The sequence below is a fragment of the Dermacentor variabilis genome, chromosome 7 (genome assembly GCF_050947875.1).
Source record: "Dermacentor variabilis isolate Ectoservices chromosome 7, ASM5094787v1, whole genome shotgun sequence".
NCBI lineage: Eukaryota > Metazoa > Arthropoda > Arachnida > Ixodida > Ixodidae > Dermacentor > Dermacentor variabilis.
Window position 1 is genome coordinate 7,704,613 of NC_134574.1, and position 23,792 is coordinate 7,728,404.

The 23,792-nt window shown below is 45.8% G+C and overlaps 1 protein-coding gene across 2 annotated transcripts in view; it reads left to right on the forward strand.

The window, feature by feature from the left end:
- The window catches only part of LOC142587300 (enolase-phosphatase E1-like), a 236,306-nt gene that overhangs the window by 51,348 nt on the left and 161,166 nt on the right, over positions 1-23,792 (forward strand). For both annotated transcript variants that reach the window (XM_075698177.1, XM_075698175.1), the window contains one exon: positions 18,670-18,866. In XM_075698177.1, coding sequence (XP_075554292.1) covers positions 18,670-18,866 — 197 coding nt within the window. The remainder of the gene's footprint in view (positions 1-18,669; positions 18,867-23,792) is intronic.

Below are 23,792 nucleotides of genomic sequence, written 5' to 3' on the forward strand. Positions count from 1 at the left end.
GTCTTAAGCATCTCTTAAGTCTAGGATGCTGAACTGCTCGCCACCGCGCAAATTAGCAAACATATCGTCGATCACAGGCAGGATGACGTTGTTCTACATCACATACTGGGTTGAATGTGACCTTGAAGTCACCACAAATTTGTGGGATGTCGTGTCTGCCGAAGGGCAAATCCCAACATAACAACGTAACGACCCTTTATTCGAATAATGATGGCAGCGGACGGGCATACCAACGCTACGTTCGCTCCAGTAGCAGAAGGTAGAAAGCGCTCCTTTTCAGCCAGGCAGCCTGTTCTTATAGCCACCGTCGGTGACGCATACCTCCGGTGACGTGGCGGTGGCACTATGTGTTATTGGCCACGCAGTCCAGCGTGCTGCTGTGTTCTGCTGGGCTGGATGATAAGAAGACGGAGGGTGCGCAGAAATATGCGCGGACTGTGTCGCCACATCACCCCCCCCATGGAGTGGTGAGCCCTCAGGGCTTGTAAAAATCTGGGCAGCGTACCCGACGCCCACTGCATGTAGTGACAGAAGTAGGCTGCGATGTCGGCGGTTGTGGATGGACGTCTGTGGGTGCACTCGTATTTCCTGGTTCGACGGTATCGGTGTAGGCCGGCTTCAGCCGGTCGATAGAGACGCGGACAACGTTCCCGTTAATGCGCAGGGTGAAGGTTTTGTCGTCGCAACAAAGAACTGGGTAGGGTCCGCTGTAAGGTGGCTGTAAAGGCCGGCGGACGGTGTCGTCGCGGAGAAAAGTGTGCGAGCACGTTGCCAGATCCTTGAAGACGAAGGGGGCGGTCTTACAGTGGTGAGCTGCAGGTGACGGGCGGAGGGCAGCGATGATGCGTCGGAGCCGGGCGATGAAATCGGTGGGATCTGACGTCGCGGTGGTGGATGGCGGTGCAGCAAGAAATTCGCCTGGGAGACGGAGGGGTTCCCCGTAGATGAGCTCTGCGGGTGTAGCCTGAATGTCGGGCTTGAAGGTGGCGCGAAGACCTAGGGGGACGGCTGGGATGGCTTCAGGTCAGGTTGAGTCCGGGTGGCACATGATGGCTGCTTTGAACTGTCGGTGGAAACGCTCGATCATCCCGTTGGCGCATGGGTGGTAGCTGGTGGTCCGTGAGCGTTCGAACCCGATGGTCAGCCCGAGCAGCCGGAAAAGGTGCGATTCGAACTGTCGACCTTGGTCGGTGGTGACGCGGCGAGGGGGCCCGAAGCGGGCAATCCAGCCGGCGAAGAAGGCCGAGGCGACGTCTTCCGCAGTGATTCCCTCGAGGGGCCATGCCTCAGGCCATCGAGTGTACCGATCGATGGCGGTGAGGCAGTAGCGATAGCGTCCAGCTGGAGGCAAGGATCCTATGATATCAACGTGGACGTGTTGAAACCGACCAGAGGTCTGGGGGAATGCGCCGAGTGGTGAAGTGACATGCTTGTTGACTTTAGCGCGCTGGCATTGAATGCAGGAGTGCGCCCAGGTGCGGCAATCCCGCTGCATGGAGGACCAGGCATAGCGGTCGGCCACAAGGCGTGTAGAGGCGCGTATGCCGGGATGGCTGAGATTATGTAGCTGGTTGAAGAGGCCACGGCGATGGGAAAGGGGCACGTAAGGCCTGCTTCGTGCTGTTGATATGTCGCAGTAGATAGTCGTTGTCGATTCAGGTATGGGGACTTGCTGCAGCTGTAGTGAGGACCTGCCCTTAAGAAGCTCCTGCAGTTCGGCGTCCGTAGTCTGAGCCTCAGCGAGGACATCAGCTGTTATCTGCGAAGGGCTAATAGCTGCCACACGTGAAAGCGCGTCGGCGACCATGTTGTCCTTCCCGCTGACATGTTGGATGTCGGTGGTAAACTGGGCAATGAACGAGAGCTGGTTCTGCTGGACCGGCGGGAGTTTGTCGCGACGTTGAGAGAAGGCATAGGTCAGAGGTTTATGGTCGGTGTAGATGGTGCAGTGCTGTGCTTCGAGAATGTGGCGAAAGTGCTGAACTGCTTCGTATATCGCCAGAAGTTCTCTGTAGTAAGCTCGCGAACTCGACGGGATGGGGGTCGTGGTTTCGTCGGTGGGACTGGCCGCAGAAGGGGTCGTTTTGCGAGCTGAGAGTTTCTTGGAGAAGAACGCCAAGGGATGCCAGGTGTTGTCTGCACGCTGCATAAGGGCCGTGCCAACGGCGATGCTAGAGGCGTTCGTGAGGAGCCCCAAGGGAGCATCTGGCACAAGATGGGAGAGAAGTGTGGCGGTGCAGAGAGCAGCTTTGCATTTTTTTAAAGGTTGCGTTAAAGCCGGTGTCCACGTGACGGGTTGGTTTCCTCTTAGACCAGCCAAGGCATCATGGAGGGGAGCCTGGTAGTCGGCTGCGTGTTGCAAGAAAAGTTCAGCATGCCGAGGAAACGATGAAGGTCTTTAGCGGTGGTTGGTTGAGTGTAATTTTGCATGTCTGAGATGCGTTGAGGTAAGGGTCGAGTTCCCTCTGATGAAACTTCATGGCCGTGGAATTTGACAAGTGAAGCGCCGAGCGTGCTCTTTGGTACATTGACGAGTAGGCCATTGTCATCGAGGCGTTGGAAAAGCAGACGAAGGTGCCTGTTGTGTTCGTCGGTGTTGCGGGAAAAGACCAATATGTCGTCAAGATTAGACGAAGCAGAAGTCGAGGCCGCGGACGACTTCGTCGATGAAGTGTTGAAAGGTTTGTCCAGCGTTCCTCAGGCCAAAGCTCAGGAAGAGAAATTCGAACAAGCCGAAAGGAGTAATGATTGCAGTTTTCGGGACGTCATCCGAATTGACGGGTATCTGCGTGTAGGCCTTGACCAAGTCTAGCACGGAGAAAACTTGGCAGCCAGAAATGCAATGGGCGAAGTCCTGTATATGATGAACGGGGTACCTGTCCGGAATTGTGCGGGCGTTGAGGGCACGGTAGTCCCCACAGGGCCGCCAGCCTTCGGTCTTCTTAGGGACGAGGTGAAGTGGCGAGGCCCATGGGCCATCGGAGGGGCGGGCGATTCCCTCCCGGAGCATGGCTTCGAACTCTGCTTTGGCTGTACGCATGCTGTCCGGGGCAAGGCGACGGGCACGACAGAAAACAGGGGGCGTGGGGTGGTCCGGATGTAGTGCACAGTGGTGTTCTGCACATCACGTGGCAACCCGCTGGGGCGCGTCAAACCGGGAAATTCGGAGAGTATGGCGTGGTACGGTGAATTATGTTTGACGCTGAGTACTTTGATGCTTGGCTGGTGGGTAGCCGTTCGCTGTCCTGGCGCAGAATGTCCTGTTGTCGCGCCGATGAGACGGTCGTGGCGGCAGTCCGGAAGGAGGTTGTAATATGCCAAAAAGTCTGAGCCGATTATTGGCTCGGTGACGTCGGCGATGACAAAATTCCAATGAAGGTCACGGCGTAGGTTTTTAAGCTGGACGTGCAGGTGGAGCGAGCCGTAAGTTTTGATTGTGGACCGGTTTGCCGCGCTGAGCTCGAAAGACGTAGAAGGACGGGGACCTTGAAGATGGGCTCACAGGTAGCAGCAAATGTTGGAACCGCTGTCGACAAGGAACCGCTGCTTTGCAATTTGGTCGGTGACGAAGATGCGACGGCCTCCAGGTTGGCAGCTCGCAGCCGTGGCCACGAGCTGCCATTGGCATTTCCCTGATTTCTAGCGGCGCAGGGTGGTCGACATTGTTGTGCTCTGTCCCTAAAGTGTCGATGGTAGTAGCAACGGTCGACGTCACCAGGCTGCTGCGACAGGGTAGTGTTCTGGCCACGGCTTTGCGAGTGGCGCGTCGGCAAGTGTTGATCCAATCGTCGTTGAATGGAGCTGAGCTGTTGGTTGATATCGTTGATACGGAGCCCAAGCTCCATGGTGTTCAGCGGTGCAGCGACAGCCTGGACGGTGGGTGACAACGGCGGCACGGAGACCTCGTTGACACTCATTAAAACTTCTTTCTGGGCGAGTTGGTGCATACTTGACATGAAAACTGTTTACAGCGCAAACACATGCAACCACAAAGATATAAGGGACAGGACACAGCGCTTGTGTCCTGTCCCTTATATCTTTGTGGTTGCATGTGTTTGCGCTGTAAACAGTTTTCATGTCTCGATGACACGATCAGCGATCCCGGCAAGTTGGTCGAGAGGTAGCGTAAGCTGGGCCTGCAGAATTCCCTGGACATGCAGTGGAAGTCATTGAAGCCAAAGAGTTCGCAGTAACGAATCCTGGACTTCCATGTTGCCCGCGAGAGCACGCATGTGGCGGAGGAGCTGCGAAGGCTTGCGCTCGGCAAGTTCTGCGGACTGAAGTTGTCGCACCTTTTGGTCTTCCGAGAGTGACAGGCAGCGAATGAGTTTGGTCTTTAGGTGTTCGTAAAGGTTGGCCGTTGGTGGCTTGGCAAGGATATCCCGGACCTCGTTGGCGTAGCAGGCATCGAGGTGGGCGACGCCACAGTCGTAGCGGGTCCGGTCTTGCGTGATGTGCGCGAGGGAGAACTGAGCCTCGACTTGGGCAAACCATACCTCAGATGAGTCGGCCCAAAACGGTGGAAGCTTTACAGCAAAAGGATAGACAGTTGGGCGAGTTGGTACGGTAACATGGTCTTGGCTTGTAGCGCGAAGTGAACACGGACACAGAAAGGAGCAGACAGGACGAGCGCTAACTCTCAACTAAATTTTTATTAAAACGAAGAACATATATATAGGTGATTGCAAAAACCGCAGCATAAGAACATGACAAGGTAAAAAACATCAGTTACACATATCAGGAGGTATGGAAGTCAAAGAAGGAAACAAAAAAAGATTACTTCAGATTAGTACACGTATTGCGAAGGTACTGAAATTCGCAATCTAACAAAGACAACGATGCATGGCTAACGCAAGTGTCTCCTAATCTTTTGATGTGGAATGCCTCGATAATTTCCTGTGTGGTTTGGCATTTGTGTCTGGAAAGAATTTTTGTGTCTTCAAAGAAAGGTTTACAACTACAATTGAAACTGTGACGCTAAATGTGATGCATTAGGGTTGTTTAGTGAATGTTTGTGTTCTTTTAGTCTAATGTTAATGCACCTGCCGCTCCTTTTCGGGCCATTATTTCTGAAAAAGGAACGTGGCAGTACACTGTCTCAATTTTTTTGCATAACGTACTGTCTTCAGTTCGTGTTAATGACCCCTTCCTGATAAGACATTCGCAATAAATTGTAGCCTTCCTAACAGAAAATAATCCAGGTAAATGCTCGGCTATCAGTGTTGATGTAAAAGATCTTTTTTATTTGCTTCCGCAAGCGGAACTGCTGTGTAGTGTTAAAGAAGCAGTTACGCTCAACAATGATGAGTTCCGGTTTACTCAGGACTGTGGGATGCCCGTAGAATCTTTTCTAGAACTTTTGTTGTTTTACATAGGGAATACCGTTGTAAAATAGAGTTGTTCTATGCATGTACAAAAATCGGGAGGTTGCATTGGTTCAAAAGTTGCGCCAGTTTTGAGTGATATTTATCTATGTCGCGTCAGTAGAAAACTACAAAACAATCTTAAGGAATAGGCGGTGCATGCGCTCAGACACGTAGATGACTACCTGGTGTTTTGTTCTCATGATAACTACACCAAGAAAGCTACGGATATTTTAAAAGTTTTTAGGGAATGTGGTGGGGGCCTAGGTTTCATGCTCGAGCTTATCCAGGGCAACAAATTACAGTTTTTAGATCTGTGCTTAACGTTCCAGGATGGGCATGTCTGTTGGCATTATTCGCCTAGGGCTAAGAAGCCACTGCTTGAATTTTCTTCTTGTCATTCTAAACTTGTTAAACAGGGGATAGCTTATTCAACTCTTAGGTCTGCCATTACTAAATCATGTCCGCACAATATGCAACAAAGTTTTTCACAACAGATAGAAAGGCTTGGAAAGGCTAGCTACCCCGTGCATTTATTATCACTAACCTGCGAAAAACTTTTAAAATGAGTAAAAAGCCCCGGTAAGAAACAAGAAAAACAGAAAAAAGAAACTAAGTTTGCTGTGGTACCCTATATACATAGATTATCCCATGGTTTAAGGAATGTGGCCAATAGGTATGACGTCAATACAGTTTTCTTGGCCCCTCGCAAGTTGTCTAACATGTGCCCTATGATAAATAGGAAACTTGAACAGGGTGGCAAAAAAAGAAAAGATGACTGCGGCGTTAAACATGTGTCCCCTTTAGTGCCTTGCAACACCGGTATAGTTTATCAGATTCCACTCGAGTGCGGGAAAGCTTACATTGGACAGAGCGGCAGGTGCATTAACGTTAGACTAAAAGAACACAAACATTCACTAAACAACCCTAATGCATCACATTTAGCGTCACACAGTTTCAATTTTGGTTGTAAACCTTTCTTTGAAGACACAAAAATTATTTCCAGACACAAATGCCAAACCACACAGGAAATTATCGAGGCATTCCACATCAAAAGATTAGGAGACACTTGCATTAGCCATGCATCGTTGTCTTTGTTAGATTGCGAATTTCAGTACCTTCGCAATACGTGTATTAATCTGAAGTAATCTTTTTTTGTTTCCTTCTTTGGCTTCCATACCTCCTGATATGTGTAACTGATGTTTTTTACCTTGTCGTGTTCTTATGCTGCGGTTTTTGCAATCACCTATAGATATGTTCTTGGTCTTAATAAAAATTTAGTTGAGAGTTAGTGCTCGTCCTGTCTGCTCCTTTCTGTGTCCGTGTTCACTTCGCGCTACAAGCCAAGACCAAGCTTTACAGCGACACGCCAGACGCCGTGCGGGGCAGCGTGCGGGATGCCATCTGCCGGGGTTCTGATGTCCTCGGCGGAGCCGGCAGGATGCTGCTGCACGGAACCATAGAGCTGGTCGTGCCGTGCCTGAAGCTGTTGCTCTTGCTTCTGGATCACCTCTTGCTGCGCGTGAAGCTGTCTGTTGAGAAGTTCCAGCTGTCGTTGAAGGGCGTCTTGTTCGTTCATGGCGATGCGTTCTTGTTTGTTGCCCGGGTCACCAGATGTGGGATGTTGTGTCTGCCGAAGGACGAATCCCAACATAAAAACGGGACGACTGGTGGACAAATGGGTGGTACGTAACGACATACCACCCATTCTTTCTTTAGCACCAGAACTATTGGTGGGGCCCATTTGGAGTGTGTGACTGGTGACAAGATTCCCGTGGCCACCAGCCTGTCTAGCTCATTAGCAACTTTATCTTGCAATGCAAATGTAACTTTTCTTGCCTTGTAAAATTTGGGCTTTGCTCCATCCCGGATCAGCAGGCGCACTGGCGGCCCCTTGACGAGTCCATGCTCTTCTGTGAACGAGTCCGCGAACTCTTCTGCGAGGGTAGTGTCCGTGCTCTTCAGACCGGTCAATGAGAGGGGTGTCCTTCAGCATCCAGCTTCTGCAGCAGTTCACGACCAGAGAGGCTAGGGCCATTGCAGCCTACCACCACCAAACTGCATGGAACTGTTGCTGACTTGTACAAAATGTACAATGGTAGTATGCTGAGAACTGGAAATTTCCAAAGACAACAAGATAGTGTGATATGTGATACCTGTAGTGGCGGCCACTGCCAACGGTGGGCTTCACAGACGTCCTTCGGTGTAACACAAACTGGAGAGCCAGTGTCAATGTCCATATTTACTTTCACGCTATTCCACTTGAAATTTTCTCGTAAAGGTGGAACCAGTGTGCGAGTGGTGATTATGGACCAAATTTGTGACGCCTCACTGTCGTTTTCGGCACTCGCGCCCTGTACCATCATGGCCATCGTTCTGTTCACAGTTTTGTGCTGCCGCACATCCGGGCTAAATGTCCTTGTTGGCCGCACTTGAAACACCTACACTTGCGTACCGGGCAAGCCGTGCCGCGGTGACTCGGAATTACCACAGCACTTGCACTGCTTTTTGTTGCCACGTTGTTCAACCTTTTCATAGGTAGACTGGTCCTGTTGCTTCATCCTTAGAACATTTCCTTGCTCTGACGACGTTGTGCCTGTACATTTTGCATCTATTTCTGCATTTTCTGCTGCTAATGCAAGTAGCTCCGCATCTTTCAGAGTCAATTCTTTCTTCACAAGTAGCTGCATTTGTAGATTCTTTAATTTCACTCTGCATACAATCCGATCCCTTAGCATCCTATCCCTCATAGAACCAAAGCTACAGTTTTGGGCAAGCCTCCGAATTTCTACCAGGAACGTGTGCACTGATTCACCTTCCTGCTGACATTGGCTGAAAAAGTTAAAGCTCTCTGCATTTTCATTTGGTTCAGGATCATAGTATTTGTTAAATACCTTCACAACTTCATCATACTTTGCGGAGCTTGGCTTGTCTGGTGCAAGTCTTCCACGTAAGGTATCGTTGTCTTCGATCCAAGTGCGGCTACCAACAATGCTCGCTTCTTAGCATCATTACCGATTTCGTTTGCTTCATAATAGGCTTCAGCTTTGATAAGGTAAGACGATCACTTATCTCTGTCTTCGTCGAACTCTGGCAGTGCATGGCTCATGGTGGTGCGTGAGTGAAGTCTTAGTCGCCACTGTTACAAATACAGGCGGCTAGGCCGCACCGCAGTGAATGGGCAGGCGTCGACCAGCAAAAGATATGTGTTTATTCCAAACATGTTAACTCATGGAAAACGTGGTGGGGGAGAATGAAGGAACAAAGTAACGAAGCATGCGCAGTGTTCCACTGCGCAACCACAACTGCTGCCTTGCAGATTGCCACAGTGTATGCCACATTAAGACTTATGCAGTGAAAGCATGCTTGGTCTTGTCTGTTGAGGCCTCGCGGCATGTTGCTCGTATACCTCAAGAAATATGTGCAGTGCAGAGCTGGCTGTTTATCTCTCACTCTTGAGCCGCAGCGCCATCGTAATGAGCTGTGTTAGTCCTCTGAAGCCATGCGGGGGTGACAGCAGTCACATTTCTTTCAGCCAAGGTGTCGGGCACTGGTAGCTCTGACCAGGTGACACAATTGTGTGCCCAAATACTTTTTGAAAGGCTGCACTTCAGTCATTCTAGATAAACGCTCAGCACTGTTACTACAGTGCATAAGATACCGCAGCATGCAGTGCTTCTTGGTTTGCTTGCCTCTTTTTGTCAAGTTTGCTCAGATAGAATCTGGAATGACATAAGGCACGACTAAGGAGTTGTAGCTCCTGCAATTAAAGCCTTTACTCGTTGCCGCTATCGCTTTGTGGTAGTCAACGAGGTGTTCATGGTGCAGCTGCAGAGACGATGTCAAGATATTCTGCCCATTTCGTTTCCAACACCGAGCGTGCATTTGCAGGGCTGTGCTGTCAGTGAACATGCTGTCTACATCAGAGCACCATAATGAGACTGATAGTGAGACTGAACACTTGATGAGGCTGATAGAAAAGCACACGCAGCCCCCAAACTATGTCTTTGTGCGTCATGCACTCATATGCCTGTCTGTACTTTATGCCAGTGGCGGGAACACAGTGTTACCTTGTGTGCATACATTTCTCTTTTTACTTGTGGCTTTATTTTATGCTGTATGCTCTTCGATTTGCCTGTTTGTATATATATATATATATATATGCATATTCACATGCTAAATGACCTCATAGGACGATATCGCATGATCAAGGTATATGCATGTGCACTAGCGGGAAAATAACACTAAGTATGGACAGATGGGCTAGTTACTGTGTACATAAGCCCTGTTTTTCATGAATAAACCAGCGTTCATGTTGTCTTTCTCTTCTCGTCCATGTTCAATTGTGCGCTGGAACGATGTTTCATAAGGAAAATAACAGCACAGGCAATGCGCGAGATCACTGATGTTCCCATGGGAAAAACAGAGATTTCGGCCTTTATTTGCTTATACACTGCAGCTGATAGACCCTGAGTAGGTAAGGCTGAAACTTACAGTACAGTCTGCAAGTAAAAAAAGATATATCTGCCCAGGCTGTGCCCAGGCTTGGTATCGGGGGCTCGGGCTGGGCCTGTGCCAAAAAATCTGGCCTGTGCAGTGCTCTGCTGTAGATGCAGGACTGTGTAGGTGCCACTGTTCGAAGAAACTCTTTGACGCCAACTTGGAGCACGGGGTAGGTGCCACTCAGTCTGTGCTGGTCTTCAGTGGATCTCTTTGATGCCAGCTTTAGTCACTGTGTGCCACTCTTCAATCAACGTCTTTGATGCCAACTTGGGTAGCTAGGTATGTGCTTTAAAGTTGGAATAACAGCGCAAGGACAGCGGAGGGGACAGAATATAGAAAAGAGCGCCTAGTTCAAACAGTTTATTTTCTTTTCAGAAAGCATAACAAGTTTTTCTTTTTTCCCAAAAGCATAGCAAATTTTATATCCACACATTAGCACACCAACCACGCGCAGAACACTGCGACAAAGCCATGCAAAATTCAATGTGGCATTGACATCCAGAGGTATCTGACCTCCTTGTCAGTTAGCGTGACAGAGGGAGTGCTGACACACCCATCTTTTAAACATGAAATTTTTCCTGCTTCGATTATTTCATCCATGACACGATCACTGTGTTTTGCAATGATGCTACATTTTTGTATCTTGGCTTACATCCACACATGCAGCAGTGGGCAGAAAGCCAACCCTGTTTAGCGCGATCAACATTGTACATCTGCTCTTTCAGTCTTTCATTAACACATCGGCCCATCTGTCCGATGTAATATTTACCACAGGAAATAGAGATCCGATACACCACGTTGTTTGTGCAATCAATCAATTTATTCTTCTGTGTGATAAGGCAACCTCATTTGGTATGAGATGCTGGGACGGTTATGTTGCACAGGTTGCCTAATTTTTCAGGGGCATGAAGACAACTTTGACGTTAACACGTTGAATGAACTTTTTTAGATTGTGCGCGATTCTATGCATGTATGGGATTATTGCAATTTTTTGTCTATTCCAAGTTGCTCCATCTTGATTTCCATTCACCACGGATAAATAGTTGTGCAGCAGGCCTTCAGCAACAGAGACTTGTACAAGAGATGAATAGCCTGCCAAAGTTAATATGATTGACAGCTTTTGTGAGATGTCTGTACGGTTATGTTCTCTGTCGTGCTAACTGACAAGGAGGTCAGATACCTTGGGCTATCGATGCCACATTGAATTTTGTATGGCTTTGTCATGGTGTTCTGCGCATGGTTGGTGTGCTAATGTGTGGCTATAAAACTTGCTATGCTGTCTGAAAAGAAAGTAAACTGTTGAAAGTAAGCGCTCTGTTCTCTCTTCTGTCCTTGAGCTGTTATTCAAACTTTAAAGCATGTTTTACCAACAAGCGCAGTACACCCTTCTTAGGTATGTGCCACTTGGAATGTGCCGTTCTACAATGAACAAAAAGATCACTTAAATTTATCTGGTACTGAGTGGAATCAAATGCACGTCACAAGGGTTCCTCAAGAACAACAAGCCAACCCTTTAGCAGGCTGCGCCACAAATGCACTCGGCATATACCGCCTTGCATTGAACGTCTCTATAACTTGGGTCACTGTGTCTTTGCCGCTGAGTGTGCAGCAAGCAAGACAATTCCTAGCATTCGCAGGTACCGGTGCACTATGCTAGTGACACTAGATAGTGCAGCATGTTCATAAAGAAGTCCAAGAGCCTGCTTGCCTCATGACACGTTTCTCGCCATTCACATGCAGGATCGCTCCATGCGATCGTGCGTGGCCATGTGCAGGCTCTGCAGTGGCAGTGCTAGATGGCGCCGAGTGTTCTTAGGGAAGCACGAAAGAGGAATCCCACTGCATTGAATGCCTCATACATACAGTTGAACCCACTTATAACGATACCAGTTTTAACAATACATTGGTTATAACTATGAGAACCTGCTGTGCCATCAACTTTTGTATGTTTTGCATGGTGAAATAACCAGTTTACTACAATGCCCTGATGCCGCATTATGGTTTATAACAATGAAGTCTGGCTGCTGGATGTCCGAGCCAAAAGGTAGTGAAATGCGAAATCCTTGAAAATAAAAAAGAAAACGAGAAATTCGAGCTGCTGCATGATGGGTTGCTGCTTCAACAGCCGCCGTGCGCTCATTTTCCAGCCATCTCCATGTGCCTCTCTCCCATCGTCCTTCCACCCCTCCGAACACAAATGGGCTGCAGTCATAGCTCTAAGCCGCCCCACCCTCTGAAACACGAATGGACCGCACTAACTGTGCTGCTCGCAGATTGCTCGCATGTTGTTCGCAGGCTCCTCATTCAGCGCAGTTCTGCAAACAGCTTAATCACTTGTGTTCATCTTTGTTGGTTGCATCGAAATTGTTTCTGGCCACGCGGTTTCTCAGCCTCGTTTGACCAACAGTTGGTTTTACTCGCCGCCGAAACGGAAGATGGCTGACGCGCCCGCTGATCATCGGCAATGCACAACTTGCCCGGTGAAAAGAAAGCACATGGCTATAGGCTTGGAAACTAAGTGTTTCTAACTAATGAGGCTATCATTGCGAACATGCTTGCATCAGATAGGCACGGTGACGATGCCAGCGATGTCGTGGTAGGGCAGGCTGCTTTAACGTTGCCCTCACAGGAGGCCTGGTAGATGATTCAGTCACACCGGGGCTTTGGTTTTGCGAGGAACCCTCCGCTGCACTACGTGGAGCACCTGGATGCCTTGGACAAGGATGTCGGCAAGCTTCGCGTAAAGTAGGCAAGGCTGACGGACATAGGGTTTTTTTGTGCAAGCCAGTGAAAAGTGGCGAGATGCTTGGGGTGATCTCACCTAAGCATTTCTTCTGGAATTCTCAAGCTCACAGGCTGCCATGGCAGCCTTCTTGAATTTTTTAAAAGGCACCTTTTTGGGCCACAAAAGCAATGCCTTGGCTCTGCTCGCATATCGCTTGCCACCCTCTTCGCAGTTGCTGTGTCGTGCCATCTTTTAACCCTTTGAGGGTCGATTTTGTTCGCCATAACCCAGGGTCGATTTTTTTTATTGTAGATTCCAATTCTTCTTATGGACTTATTTCGAAAAAAATTTACCGTAATTTTTCTAGGGTGACCGTAAAGTAAGAAAAAAATCTTTTGCGTTGGTATATATGCACTCTTCATTCATGAAAAACAACAATAAAAAAGAAAATAAGCTTATCAGAATTAAAAATTTTATGCATTTTTATGCACATAGTTAGGCTTTGAAAATCCGCACAAGAGAATATTTCGCAAGTCTCAAATGTTCCTGATCTCACACTAATATGTAGGTCCATAGCGTAATAGAACTGCGTAGGTGTGCACACTCAACAAAACTGTTTGGTGCCCATCGACAAAAGAAAAAGCAACACATGTGACAAACTTCCGCTAATCTTCATCTTATCGCCAACCAGCTAGGGCAATTAGTTTTCGCGAGTCTTAAAAAAAAAATAGAAAGGAAACGGAAATGCATGCATGGCGACATCCTTCCTCCTTGTGAGCACTAAATGAGTGAGAAACAGGCGGTCGTCCTTTGAACGATTAGTAACGAGATAGCCATCACCTTTGGAAGCGCAAAAAGCCAAAACCGCCCGCGAAACAAGATCCAAACGGCCGCCCCCCCCGCGTGTGCGCCAATGCGCGATCGGTAGTATATAGACGCGTGGGAGCAAAGTAGTGCTAAAACAAACCATGCAACGAAAACCGAGAGAGGGAGACGTGCGCAAAAAATTCCCTGTATCCCCGCATAGTGGCAGCACATGACTGAAAACAAAAAGTTAGAAAATTGGCGCGCTTTTTAAACGTGCAGACAGCGCCGTAAATATACAGCGTCGACCATTTTCAGACTGGTTCGTGGCGCTGTATATTTACGTCATTGACTGTCAAAGGATTAATGCCAACAGCCGTGGCTTGTTGCACGCGATCAGAGCACCGAGAAAGCAGTTAAATGAGTGAATACAGTCAGCAGCCAGATGGAGGAAGGAGGTGGCGAGGGGCACTGGCCTCCCCACCATTTAGTTTTCTCACATCAGCTCTGCCAACCCCCTATTTTGATTTTTTTTCATGCAACCCGGTTATAACAATTATCGGTTATAGCAATGGAATTTTCATGGCACTTGAATATTGTTATAAGTGGGCTCGACTGTACCTTGTTTTGACGGTGGCAATACATTGTGTCACTATAATGATTCGATACTTAACGCATTACCATCCATAGTCTTTGCGAGATGTGTTCCACCGCTTTTTGTTGTTCGTTTATTTTTTTAATAGCACTAGGCTTGCATGGCACTGGTCATGGCATTAGGTTATATGAATAAATTCTGCAGTTGTGAGTCGGCAATCATCCTGTTTTCTTGTCTCCATCTATGACTATTTGACTATGACTATGACCATCTACAACTTACCCTGTAACCTTTCTTCTCTTGTACATCTTTTTCCCGATGACTGCATTCTTTTTCGGGAAATAACAAATGATGGTGACAAGCACATGATTCAGTCTGACCTTAACGCTATCTCAATATGGTGCAAAACTTGGAATATGACTTTAAATGCTGAAAAGTGCAAACTTATACACATTTCTTGTGTTAATAGTGAATTGCCCGTATATACTCTCAATGGCGTGTTACGTGATCCCCTTACAAGATATAAGTACCTTGGAATTCATATTACGTCTAACCTCAGCTGGCATGTGCACACTGAGCACATCACTAACAAAGCTAATCGCACGCTCAGATACCCGAGACGTAACTTTCACGCAGCCCCAACTAGCATAAAACTTCTACTCTATATCACACTTGTACGTTCGCTACTAGAATATTCTTCATCAATCTGGGACCATGGTGTTAAGAGTTTGATCGACCTACTGGAGATCGTACAACACAAATCAGCGCTGTTTATTCTCTGATTTTCGGCGTACATCAAGCGTAACCACTATGAAGACTACCCTGGGTCTAACTTCACTTGCATCACAACGCAAAATTGGACGCCTGTGCCTTTTTCACAAAATATTTCATCGTGAGTCTATTTGCCACGAGTTACTTCTTCCCCCTTCATATATTTCATGCCGCACAGATCACATACATAAGGTAGGCATTTGTACATGCAAAACTAAAACATTCTTGGATTCTTTTATTCCTCGCAGGTCATATGACTGGAACCACCTTCCTTCCTCAATTGCCACAATTCCTGATCCTGTACTGTTTTGCACTGCTGTTACCGCCTCTATTGAATGATACATTGTGTTGATCACTTATTCTAACTTATCTATGTTTCGGTAATTTATTGTTCTCTGCTGTTGTTTGTATTTTCAGCATTATTATGTATTACCCACTCCCCTCTGTAATGCTTTGCCCTGAGGGTAAAATAAATAAATAAAAATAAATAAATAAATAAATATTTGAGCTGCAACTAGGTATGTTATCATACCAACTTGCCTTGGTACGCGTCCTGCTGTGATGATGATGATGATGAAGTGAACTTGTACTCGCAAGTTGTGTCATCTCTGGCTGACTGCAGTACTGTCCTGCTCTCACTTGGAGCATGGGCATTAGGAAACAGCCACAAGAACGTTTCTCCAGCCATTTAATGACGACCTCTTAACCCTTTGTGGAACACTACTTTTTAGTCTAAATTTAGTTCATAAATACTGCAGAAGACCATTCTGGACGACATAAAAATATTGTTTACACTACTTTTGGGAGATTCGGTACAGCAGTATTGGGCAAAAAAGTGCTACATTTATGTACCATTTACTTTATAAGAAGAAATGAAATGTGGTACACATATTTACTGCTGTCCACTGAAAGTGTCAAACGAAAATATGTCTTAACATAAACGCTATTTGTAGAGCCATTGGTGCTGTTTACTTGTTGAATCGCTTGAAACAGTGAACACACAGCAGAAGTTGTCATTTGCTGCACGGAGAGCTCATTCAGATCTGCCGTAGAGAAGTGCCTACACCTCCTTTGACTGGCCGATTGCTCTGATGTGGTCAGGCACTCCTACCATCTGTCCACCACTTGCGGTCCCCGTTCTGTTCTTATGTGCTATAATTCCTTGCAGTGCCCTGTACGTTTGACAGTTTATCAGCTTGCGCCCAAGAAAAAGTCGAAAGAACAAGTGCGTAGTCTCGTGGTACGCGGAGAACTCCTCGTCACTTGTACTGTCATCTTTACCAAAATCTGGGGTGTAAGGCAATTAAAGCAAGCGGGCAACAGCCTCCTCCTTTGTGAGGCTGCAACCTGTAAGTTGTTTAGTCCAGAGCTGTTGGATAGCGTTAGTCTGTGTTTGCATGAGTAACGCCGCACAGATGCGACGAGGGACCTGCAATAACACCGGACAGCGCGACATCGTGACTACCGTTGCTAAGCAAGTAAATGAGTCTGAGAATGCCTTCCAAGCGATGTAGCTTTCATTTATTTATTTATTTTATTTACAATACCCCTAAAGGCTCTCAAAGGAGGGTACTACATAGGGGGGGGGGGGGGGGTGCTACAAGAAAAGCAAGTGTACATTCAGGTACAGCATACATAAAAAGAAAAACATTTACAAGACATTTTTTTTTTCTTTTCTTTCCGCTCAACAAGGCAGTGTAGGTATCATATTGAACCAAGAAACCAAAAAAACAAAAAAAGAAGAAAAGAAAGAGAAAGCAACATACATAAAAACATCAGGAGCGAGCAACAACTCACACAGCATCAAAAATATCAGGGAAACACACTTAATAAGAAAACACAATATTTCTAACAGCGCGTCACAGTAGTGCAAATTGTTTCCTTAAATTTGGCTATGTCAGTTTCCATGGCTATGTATGAGGGTAAATCGTTCCAATCGATGATAGTGTGTGGTACGAAGGATTGAGCGAAAGTTGATGACTGACACAAAATGCATTTCACTTTGTTAGGGTGATCGCGGCGAGAAAAGATAATCGGCGGTGACTGAAAAAAATCATCACGAAGTGAAGTATGGTGGAAAATTTTATGAAATACTGATAAGCGAGAATGTTTTTGACGAAGGCTCAAGGATTGCAAACCGGCACGTTTCATTAAAGATGTAACGCTGGTGAATGTTGAATAATCTGAAAAAATAAATCGAACAGCGCGGTTCTGCAGGGCTTCAAGGTTAGAGGCTAGATATACCTGATGGGGATCCCAAATTGCCGCAGCATATTCAATTTTCGGACGAATGATTGTGATATATGCCTGTTTTCGTACGAGTGGTGGCGCTTGCTTGAGGGTTCGTTTAAGTATTCCAAGAGTACGGTTAGCAGCTGCCAGGGTTAAATTTATGTGGTGATGCCACGTTAGGTCAGACTGGAAATGAAGGCCAAGATATTTGTAGGAAGTGGAAGACTCAATCGTGCTGTTATTAATGAAGTAAGTGTTGTCAATTCGAGACCTTCGGCCGTTAAATGTCATTAAATTGGTTTTAGAGATATTAAGCGACATTAGCCATTTGGAACACCATAAGGTAATTGCATTGAGGTCGGATTGCAAGCATTGACGATCTATATCAGAGGAAATTGTGCGGTAAACTACATCATCGGCAAAGAAACGAACCCGGGACGTTACGCAAGAAGGAAGATCATTAATATATATTAAGAAAAGTAAAGGGGGACACCCTGGGGGACACCGGAAGTAACGTGGGCAAAATAAGAATTGTAGTTGTTAGCGGAGGTAAACTGGGAGCCTGGAGGAAAGAAAAGCTTTAACCCATGCGAGGATGTTAGAATGAATGTTTAGGCATGCAAGTTTGAGAAGTAATCTATGGTGCGGAACGCGATCAAAAGCTTTGGAGAAATCAAGGAAAACTGCATCTACTCATAAACCAGTGTCAACAGATGAGTGTAAGTCATGAGCAAACCCTGCAAGTTGTGTTTCACAAGAGTAGCCCTTGCGGAAACCGTGCTGATATTGGTATATTATGCTGTGGCTATATTATGTTCATGAAAGAAACCTATGCTTTGCGATGGAAGGCAAATGTGCGACCTGTGCAGCATCATCTGTGTGACTGCTGTACACTAAGCCCTAGAACTGCCGACCTAAAGCAAGCCCGAGAGCAGTTCATTGAAAACACTGCACGATTGGGGCGCCAAACATATGTGGCTATAACTTGAAATGAATCACTAGGTTCCCAAACTGATAAAAGAAGGCACCTATCAGTCATGTTGAAGTAGCACTTTTGCAATGTGTTTTTATGCCACATCAGCAGATCGCAAACTGTGCATAAGGTGTTTGCAAAAACGAATTGTGCTGTTTGTGCTAAATATTGGAGTAACATAAAACACAATGTATACGCCTCTTGAAGACTTGGGTTGATGGCAGCACCAGTAAAAGTGATACAAATATGAACCGTTGTCTCGTCGCAGCTGTTTTAAACACAGCCATGAAGTGGTTCATATTTGTACCAACCTTCTACAAAGGGCTTTAATATTTCCCGTTTTCTGTTATTGACTAAGTTCTTCAATAAATTATAAAATTGAAATAGCAAAAAAGTACAAATTCGCAATAACAATAATACTACTCAAAATTTAAGTTATTCATCACGTCGACCATTTCTTTTAGTTTTAAGTATAATTATTATTTTAAAGCGTTTTTACTTCCACCTGTTTGTGCAAGGCTGGCTACATCATTGTGCACTATTTTACTTGGTTTATCGTTTATTTCTTTCTCATATCTTCGTTTACACCCGTTTCGTCCATTTATCATATTACCACTCGGCTTGTGGCTCATCTCCCACATTGGGTGTGTGCCATTGTGCAGGGCAACGTCATCATCAGCTTCTTTGTGTGCACTCCGTGCAGGCCAAGCAGGATGCAGACAGAAAGGCCTCGGCACCCCCCGTGGGGGAACCGGCGGAGATGTCCAAGGAGTCGCTCATAGCTCAGCTGGAGGCCAACGTACTGTGGCAGATGGATGCCGACCGCAAGGCGGCACCCCTCAAGGCACTGCAGGGTCTTGTCTGGAAGGAAGGCTATGCCACCGGTCAGCTGCGTGCACCGTGGGTGGCTTCACTCTTACCACGTTATTGTAGAGATTGTGTACATATATTGGGCTAGTTGCATACTATAGCCATACTAGGATTTTAGCCGTGTTATTGTATAAACTGAAATGTGAGTTGGCCTGGAATATAGATCGACCCTTAACATTTGGCCAGACAACTCACAATGTGCTGAAGACCGATACGATGAGGGGCAACTACAGCTGTTTTTTCTTGGGAAAAAATCTTGACCTGTATTGCAGTTTATATAGTAGTAGCCATACAGTAAACTCTCAGTTGTACAAACGTTGGTCTAACAAATATTTCAGAGTAATGAACTTATAGAAAATTCCCGGCAGTTTTCACATGCATTTAATGCAAAAATCTTTCAGTTAAATGAATTTCTGAATAGCGAATATTTCACGTGAGCAAACCTGATTAGTGGACCCAAGCTCATTTTCGAAATCAGTTCAACGAAGTTTTGCGCTCCGCAGCGCAGGCGTAGCCGATGCCCGCCGCCCCCAAATCCAGCAGCGGCTGTGCGACAGTGAGCTGCTTGCCTGTGCTGAACTACTAGATGTGGAAATTGTTTCCAGTGTTCGTCCCAAGGAATAAAAGTGCGACGAGGAAGATGCAAAGACAGAGGCATTCTCAAATTCAGTAATTCTAGCTGAGGCTGTAGGATACCTTGAAAAGTTGTGAGACTTTGTGTCTCGGCAACAAGCTGTGCCAGAGGAAGTGCACAAAAACATAGACTGTCTGGACAGCTTTGTTACTTCTTGTGCTTTAAGAGCACCAGTGCAAATGAAAATTAATTTTTTTTTTCAGAATGAGGCTAGGGAGCAACGTGTTATGCACTTCGTATATATTGATATACGTAATTCTATAAATTGCATTTCACACTTTTGACTCCATGTCTGCTGTGCTTTATGCTATTCCATATTCTAGTGAATATTCAGTTTAGTGAACTTACAGTTAAGTGAACTATTTCCTTGGGTCCCTTGAAGTTTATTCAAGTAAGAGTTCACTGTATTAAGAATTTTAGGTTGGTTGTACTTTGCAGACTTCTCAGTTACCTGATTAAAGACATGGATGTGATCCATTGTCACTACCCTTTGTGAAGCCGGCCTGTTCTCTGGGTTGACTGAAGTCAAGAGTTGCCCTGATTCTATGGAAAATTACTTTGGTGAATATTTTATACAACACTAAAAGCAAGCTAATGGGCCTATGATTTTTCAATTCTTTCAAGTCTACCTTCTTATTCGTTGGTATAATATTGGCGTTACTCCAACTCTTTGGTGCACTTAGTCATTTGGTACACTTGAAGTCTGCTACACTTGAAGTAGGTTTTAGGGCAGGATTTCAGGATAACAGTTAAATTGTCAAAACAACAGGCACAAATGCTAACTTCCAAATAAGGTATATGCCAAACACTTTGAATAATAACAAAAGAATACAAGTAAAAAAAAGAAAGAAAAGCTCAGTATTTGTCAAAAATGTGTACGTGCTAGTTCTACCCTGCGATTGACTGGTTTCTTTTCATTTTTTTGTTTGCTTATGCTTTTCTCCGTATTTATTAGAGTGTTCTGGCATTAAACTTTGGTTGCAAGTTAGCCCTTGTGCCTCTCATTTTGTGCGTGTCGTCCATTTAATGCTACACCATAAAATAAGGAGTTACGAATTGCCATCTAGCCCCAATCAACCCTGTTACATTGTGTAGCCACAGTGTGGCATGTTGGAGAAAGTATGTAGCACTAATGCTGCAAACTGGAAAGATAATTCAGTGCATCTGGACTGCTCTGTTCAACCACAGCCTGATCACTACCGAGATTGAAGAGCACATTTAGTGAGTGGTGTTTAGTTAGCTGTGACAAACTGTCAGATTAGTACCAGATTTGAAAAGTCTCGGAACACAAATTGGAGAATGCTATGCACACAAACAGCACTACCAACCTTTTTTGATAGAGAAAAAGCCTTAGACTCAACATGATGACACAGTATTTGTTTGCTGTCCCACGATTGCCGTAGCTGCCACAATTGAGCGCAGCCTGAAGGAATGCATGCAGCCCTGTAGTTAATTTTTGTTACGAGAAACACCATCACACCAAGACTTATTTGCTACATGACATCAACAGATATTGCTTTCCGTCTTAACATCACAATAATGTTGATTCCAGGTCTTGCGTCGTGATTAAACTGTAGTTAGTATCAAAGGTATCTTACTGGGGTTCTGCTTTTTGGGAACTGAATATGGGGCACAATCATAGAGTGCTTTTCAGAGCTTATTCCTTCTGCAGAGTTTATTGAAACTTCCTTTTACTGAAATATGTGGGAGCTTTCTTTCGTGTCCTGGCCTTTTTAATGTTATCCATCTGTTAGTTCCACTCATGCTCCAAAAACAGCCTCTATTTTTGGCAGCAGCAGCATAGTATTACTTACATAGTACCCCTTACTTGGCATGCTATTACCCGAATTCTTACCAAAAATCCCAATTATTCTTTAAAGATTGCAGCAGTGGCAAACATGTTTTATTTACTCTGCCAGAATAAACTGATGATTGATCACGTATTGGCATCCCCTTTGAAACAGGGTGGTGACAAATAGTCACCTAGCCTGCTTGAGTTACTCAGGTACGGTATACATGCTTTTGATACTAGCATTTTTGTAGACGTCTCTTTAATATTTTTTCTCTTCCTCAATACTTTTATATCTACCTTGTACCGCTACCTATGCTTGATCCAGTCGTACCAAACTCTTCCCTACTTTCTTAGAGCGCAGCTCGCAGGCGCCCATTCCTGTATTGAGCGTCGGCGTAACCAAGCAAATATGGAGCGGGGAATGAAAGAAGGTGATGGCAAAAAGAGCGTGAGGAGAAAAGCAGGCGACTGCAGTGGAGAGGAGGAAGCCACCTTGAAGCACCACCAGGTGGCGCTTATGTCCGCACAGAGTCCACAGCAGGGGTTCAGATTCAAGGGTAAAACGGACGCCAAGTGGGGGCCAAACAACGCCCCCGTATGGGAGCCGAAACATCTTGGTTTCTTTTCTTTTCATGTTTTTGGTCGGCGTCCGTTCTACGCTTGACTCTGAGCAATCCGGACCAGCTGAGTTCTCGTCAAACTCTTCATTGCAGGGGTTCAGAAACTTCGGTTATGGGAATTCATTGCGTCTTTTCCCTTTTTTTTTCTTTTTAACATAGGCAAGACATTAGGCAATAAAAGAGCTTGGTGGCATAAGCCACCGCCTCATTTCAAAGGGGACGCTCATAACATCCATCCACCCATCCGCGGCGCCGGCTGTGCCTGCCATCCGGGGGAAAGTAAAAAAAAAATAACGAGAAAGCTCGCCTTCGCACACAGCATTCACTGCAATCGTTTTCCAGTAAAGGTTACAGTTCGATAAGCTGCAGTTGCCAGGAAGTGGCAACTGTGTGGCCAATCTATATATAGCGCTGCACACAGCGGCTTTTCAAACAGTGCCCAAACCATGTCACCCTGTACTGCGTCATTTGTGGTCTTGTCGTGGGCTCCCAAAACCAACCAGCCTAGCAATCTTTGGTTAACTTACAGCCCCGACAAGATATCCAATTTGATGAACAGAATAGCATTTGCGAATGTTAATGCTGGCACCATTACTACTTTCCAGATTCCACGCACCACCTCATATTTATTGTGGGCCCAAAGTGCTCTATGTTTCATTATTGCTTAATTTCGCTTCCCCTTTATTCTCAGGTTATCTTGGTGGGTGCTTGAGTATGTCTTTCCTTCGTTTATGTATACGCCGAAGTATATATATTGGTTGAGTATGGGTATGACTTGATGTTGAATTGACACCACGTAAAATTACTCGTCTCTTCATTGAAGATCATAATTCCAAATTTCTCTATGCTAAACTTAAGGCCTAGATGTGTTGCTGCATTGCCACATATATTCGCAAGTGTCTGTAAATTTCTTTCATTGTCCGCTAATAGCACTATGTCGTCTGCATGCATCAGTGCCAGAATCTTCTGTTCCACCATTTGCCCATTACACGCATGTAGGATAAATAAGATCTTAATTGATTGTTTTCCAGTCATCTTTCTAGGCCATTAACATGAGGTGTGAATAAAAATATAGGCAGATGACATATTTGCTTCAGTCCTTGGTGAATTTCCACAACTTCATTGCATTTTCTGCCTTACAATACAATTTTCATCCTGTTGTCTCTATATATCTCCCTCAGTAGCCCCACGAAATATTCATCGATGCCTTTGTGCTTGAGAATGGTATGATATGGTATGTGAGTCTTCATGATTGTGAGTCTTCACGAAGCGGGCCACTCCCACGTGGGAACCGGAAGGCCGAACCTCTTGACCGCATCATGGGCCTGCTGGACAGCGCAGAGTTGGTCAGCCAGAAGAGGGCTGCGGAGAACCGCCTCCCATCTGGCCAAGCTGTTATCGATGATAGAGCATGACCGAGCACATGTGCTTGAGAATATCCCATAACAATTCCCTGTCTATGTTGTCATAGATGCCCGTAATATCCAGAAATCCTATTCATAGAGGTCTGTTCTGAGCTACTGAGGTCTCTGTGCACTGAGTTAGCACAAAAATATTACCCTCTTAGCATCTGTAGGGTGTGAACCCGTTCTGTAGTTCCCCCAGTAAATCATCTTTTTCCACCCACTTGAACAGTTCTAATTTTATGGCTTGCACTGCCAGTCTATGTATCACCGTCGTTACTGTAACTGGCCTGTAGGAGCTCGTCCTGTTGTTATCGCTTTTGCCTTTGTAGATGAGGTTCATCTTGCTTTCATGCCATCCAATCGGAATTTCCTTCGTTCTAATCACTTGCTCCATGGCATTAGTCAGCAGTGCCTTGCTGTTTGAACTGAGGTTTTTGAATAGCTGTAATGGGATTTCACTTCCTGCTGCGGCAGTGTTATTAGAGACATTTTCTTCTGCCTTTT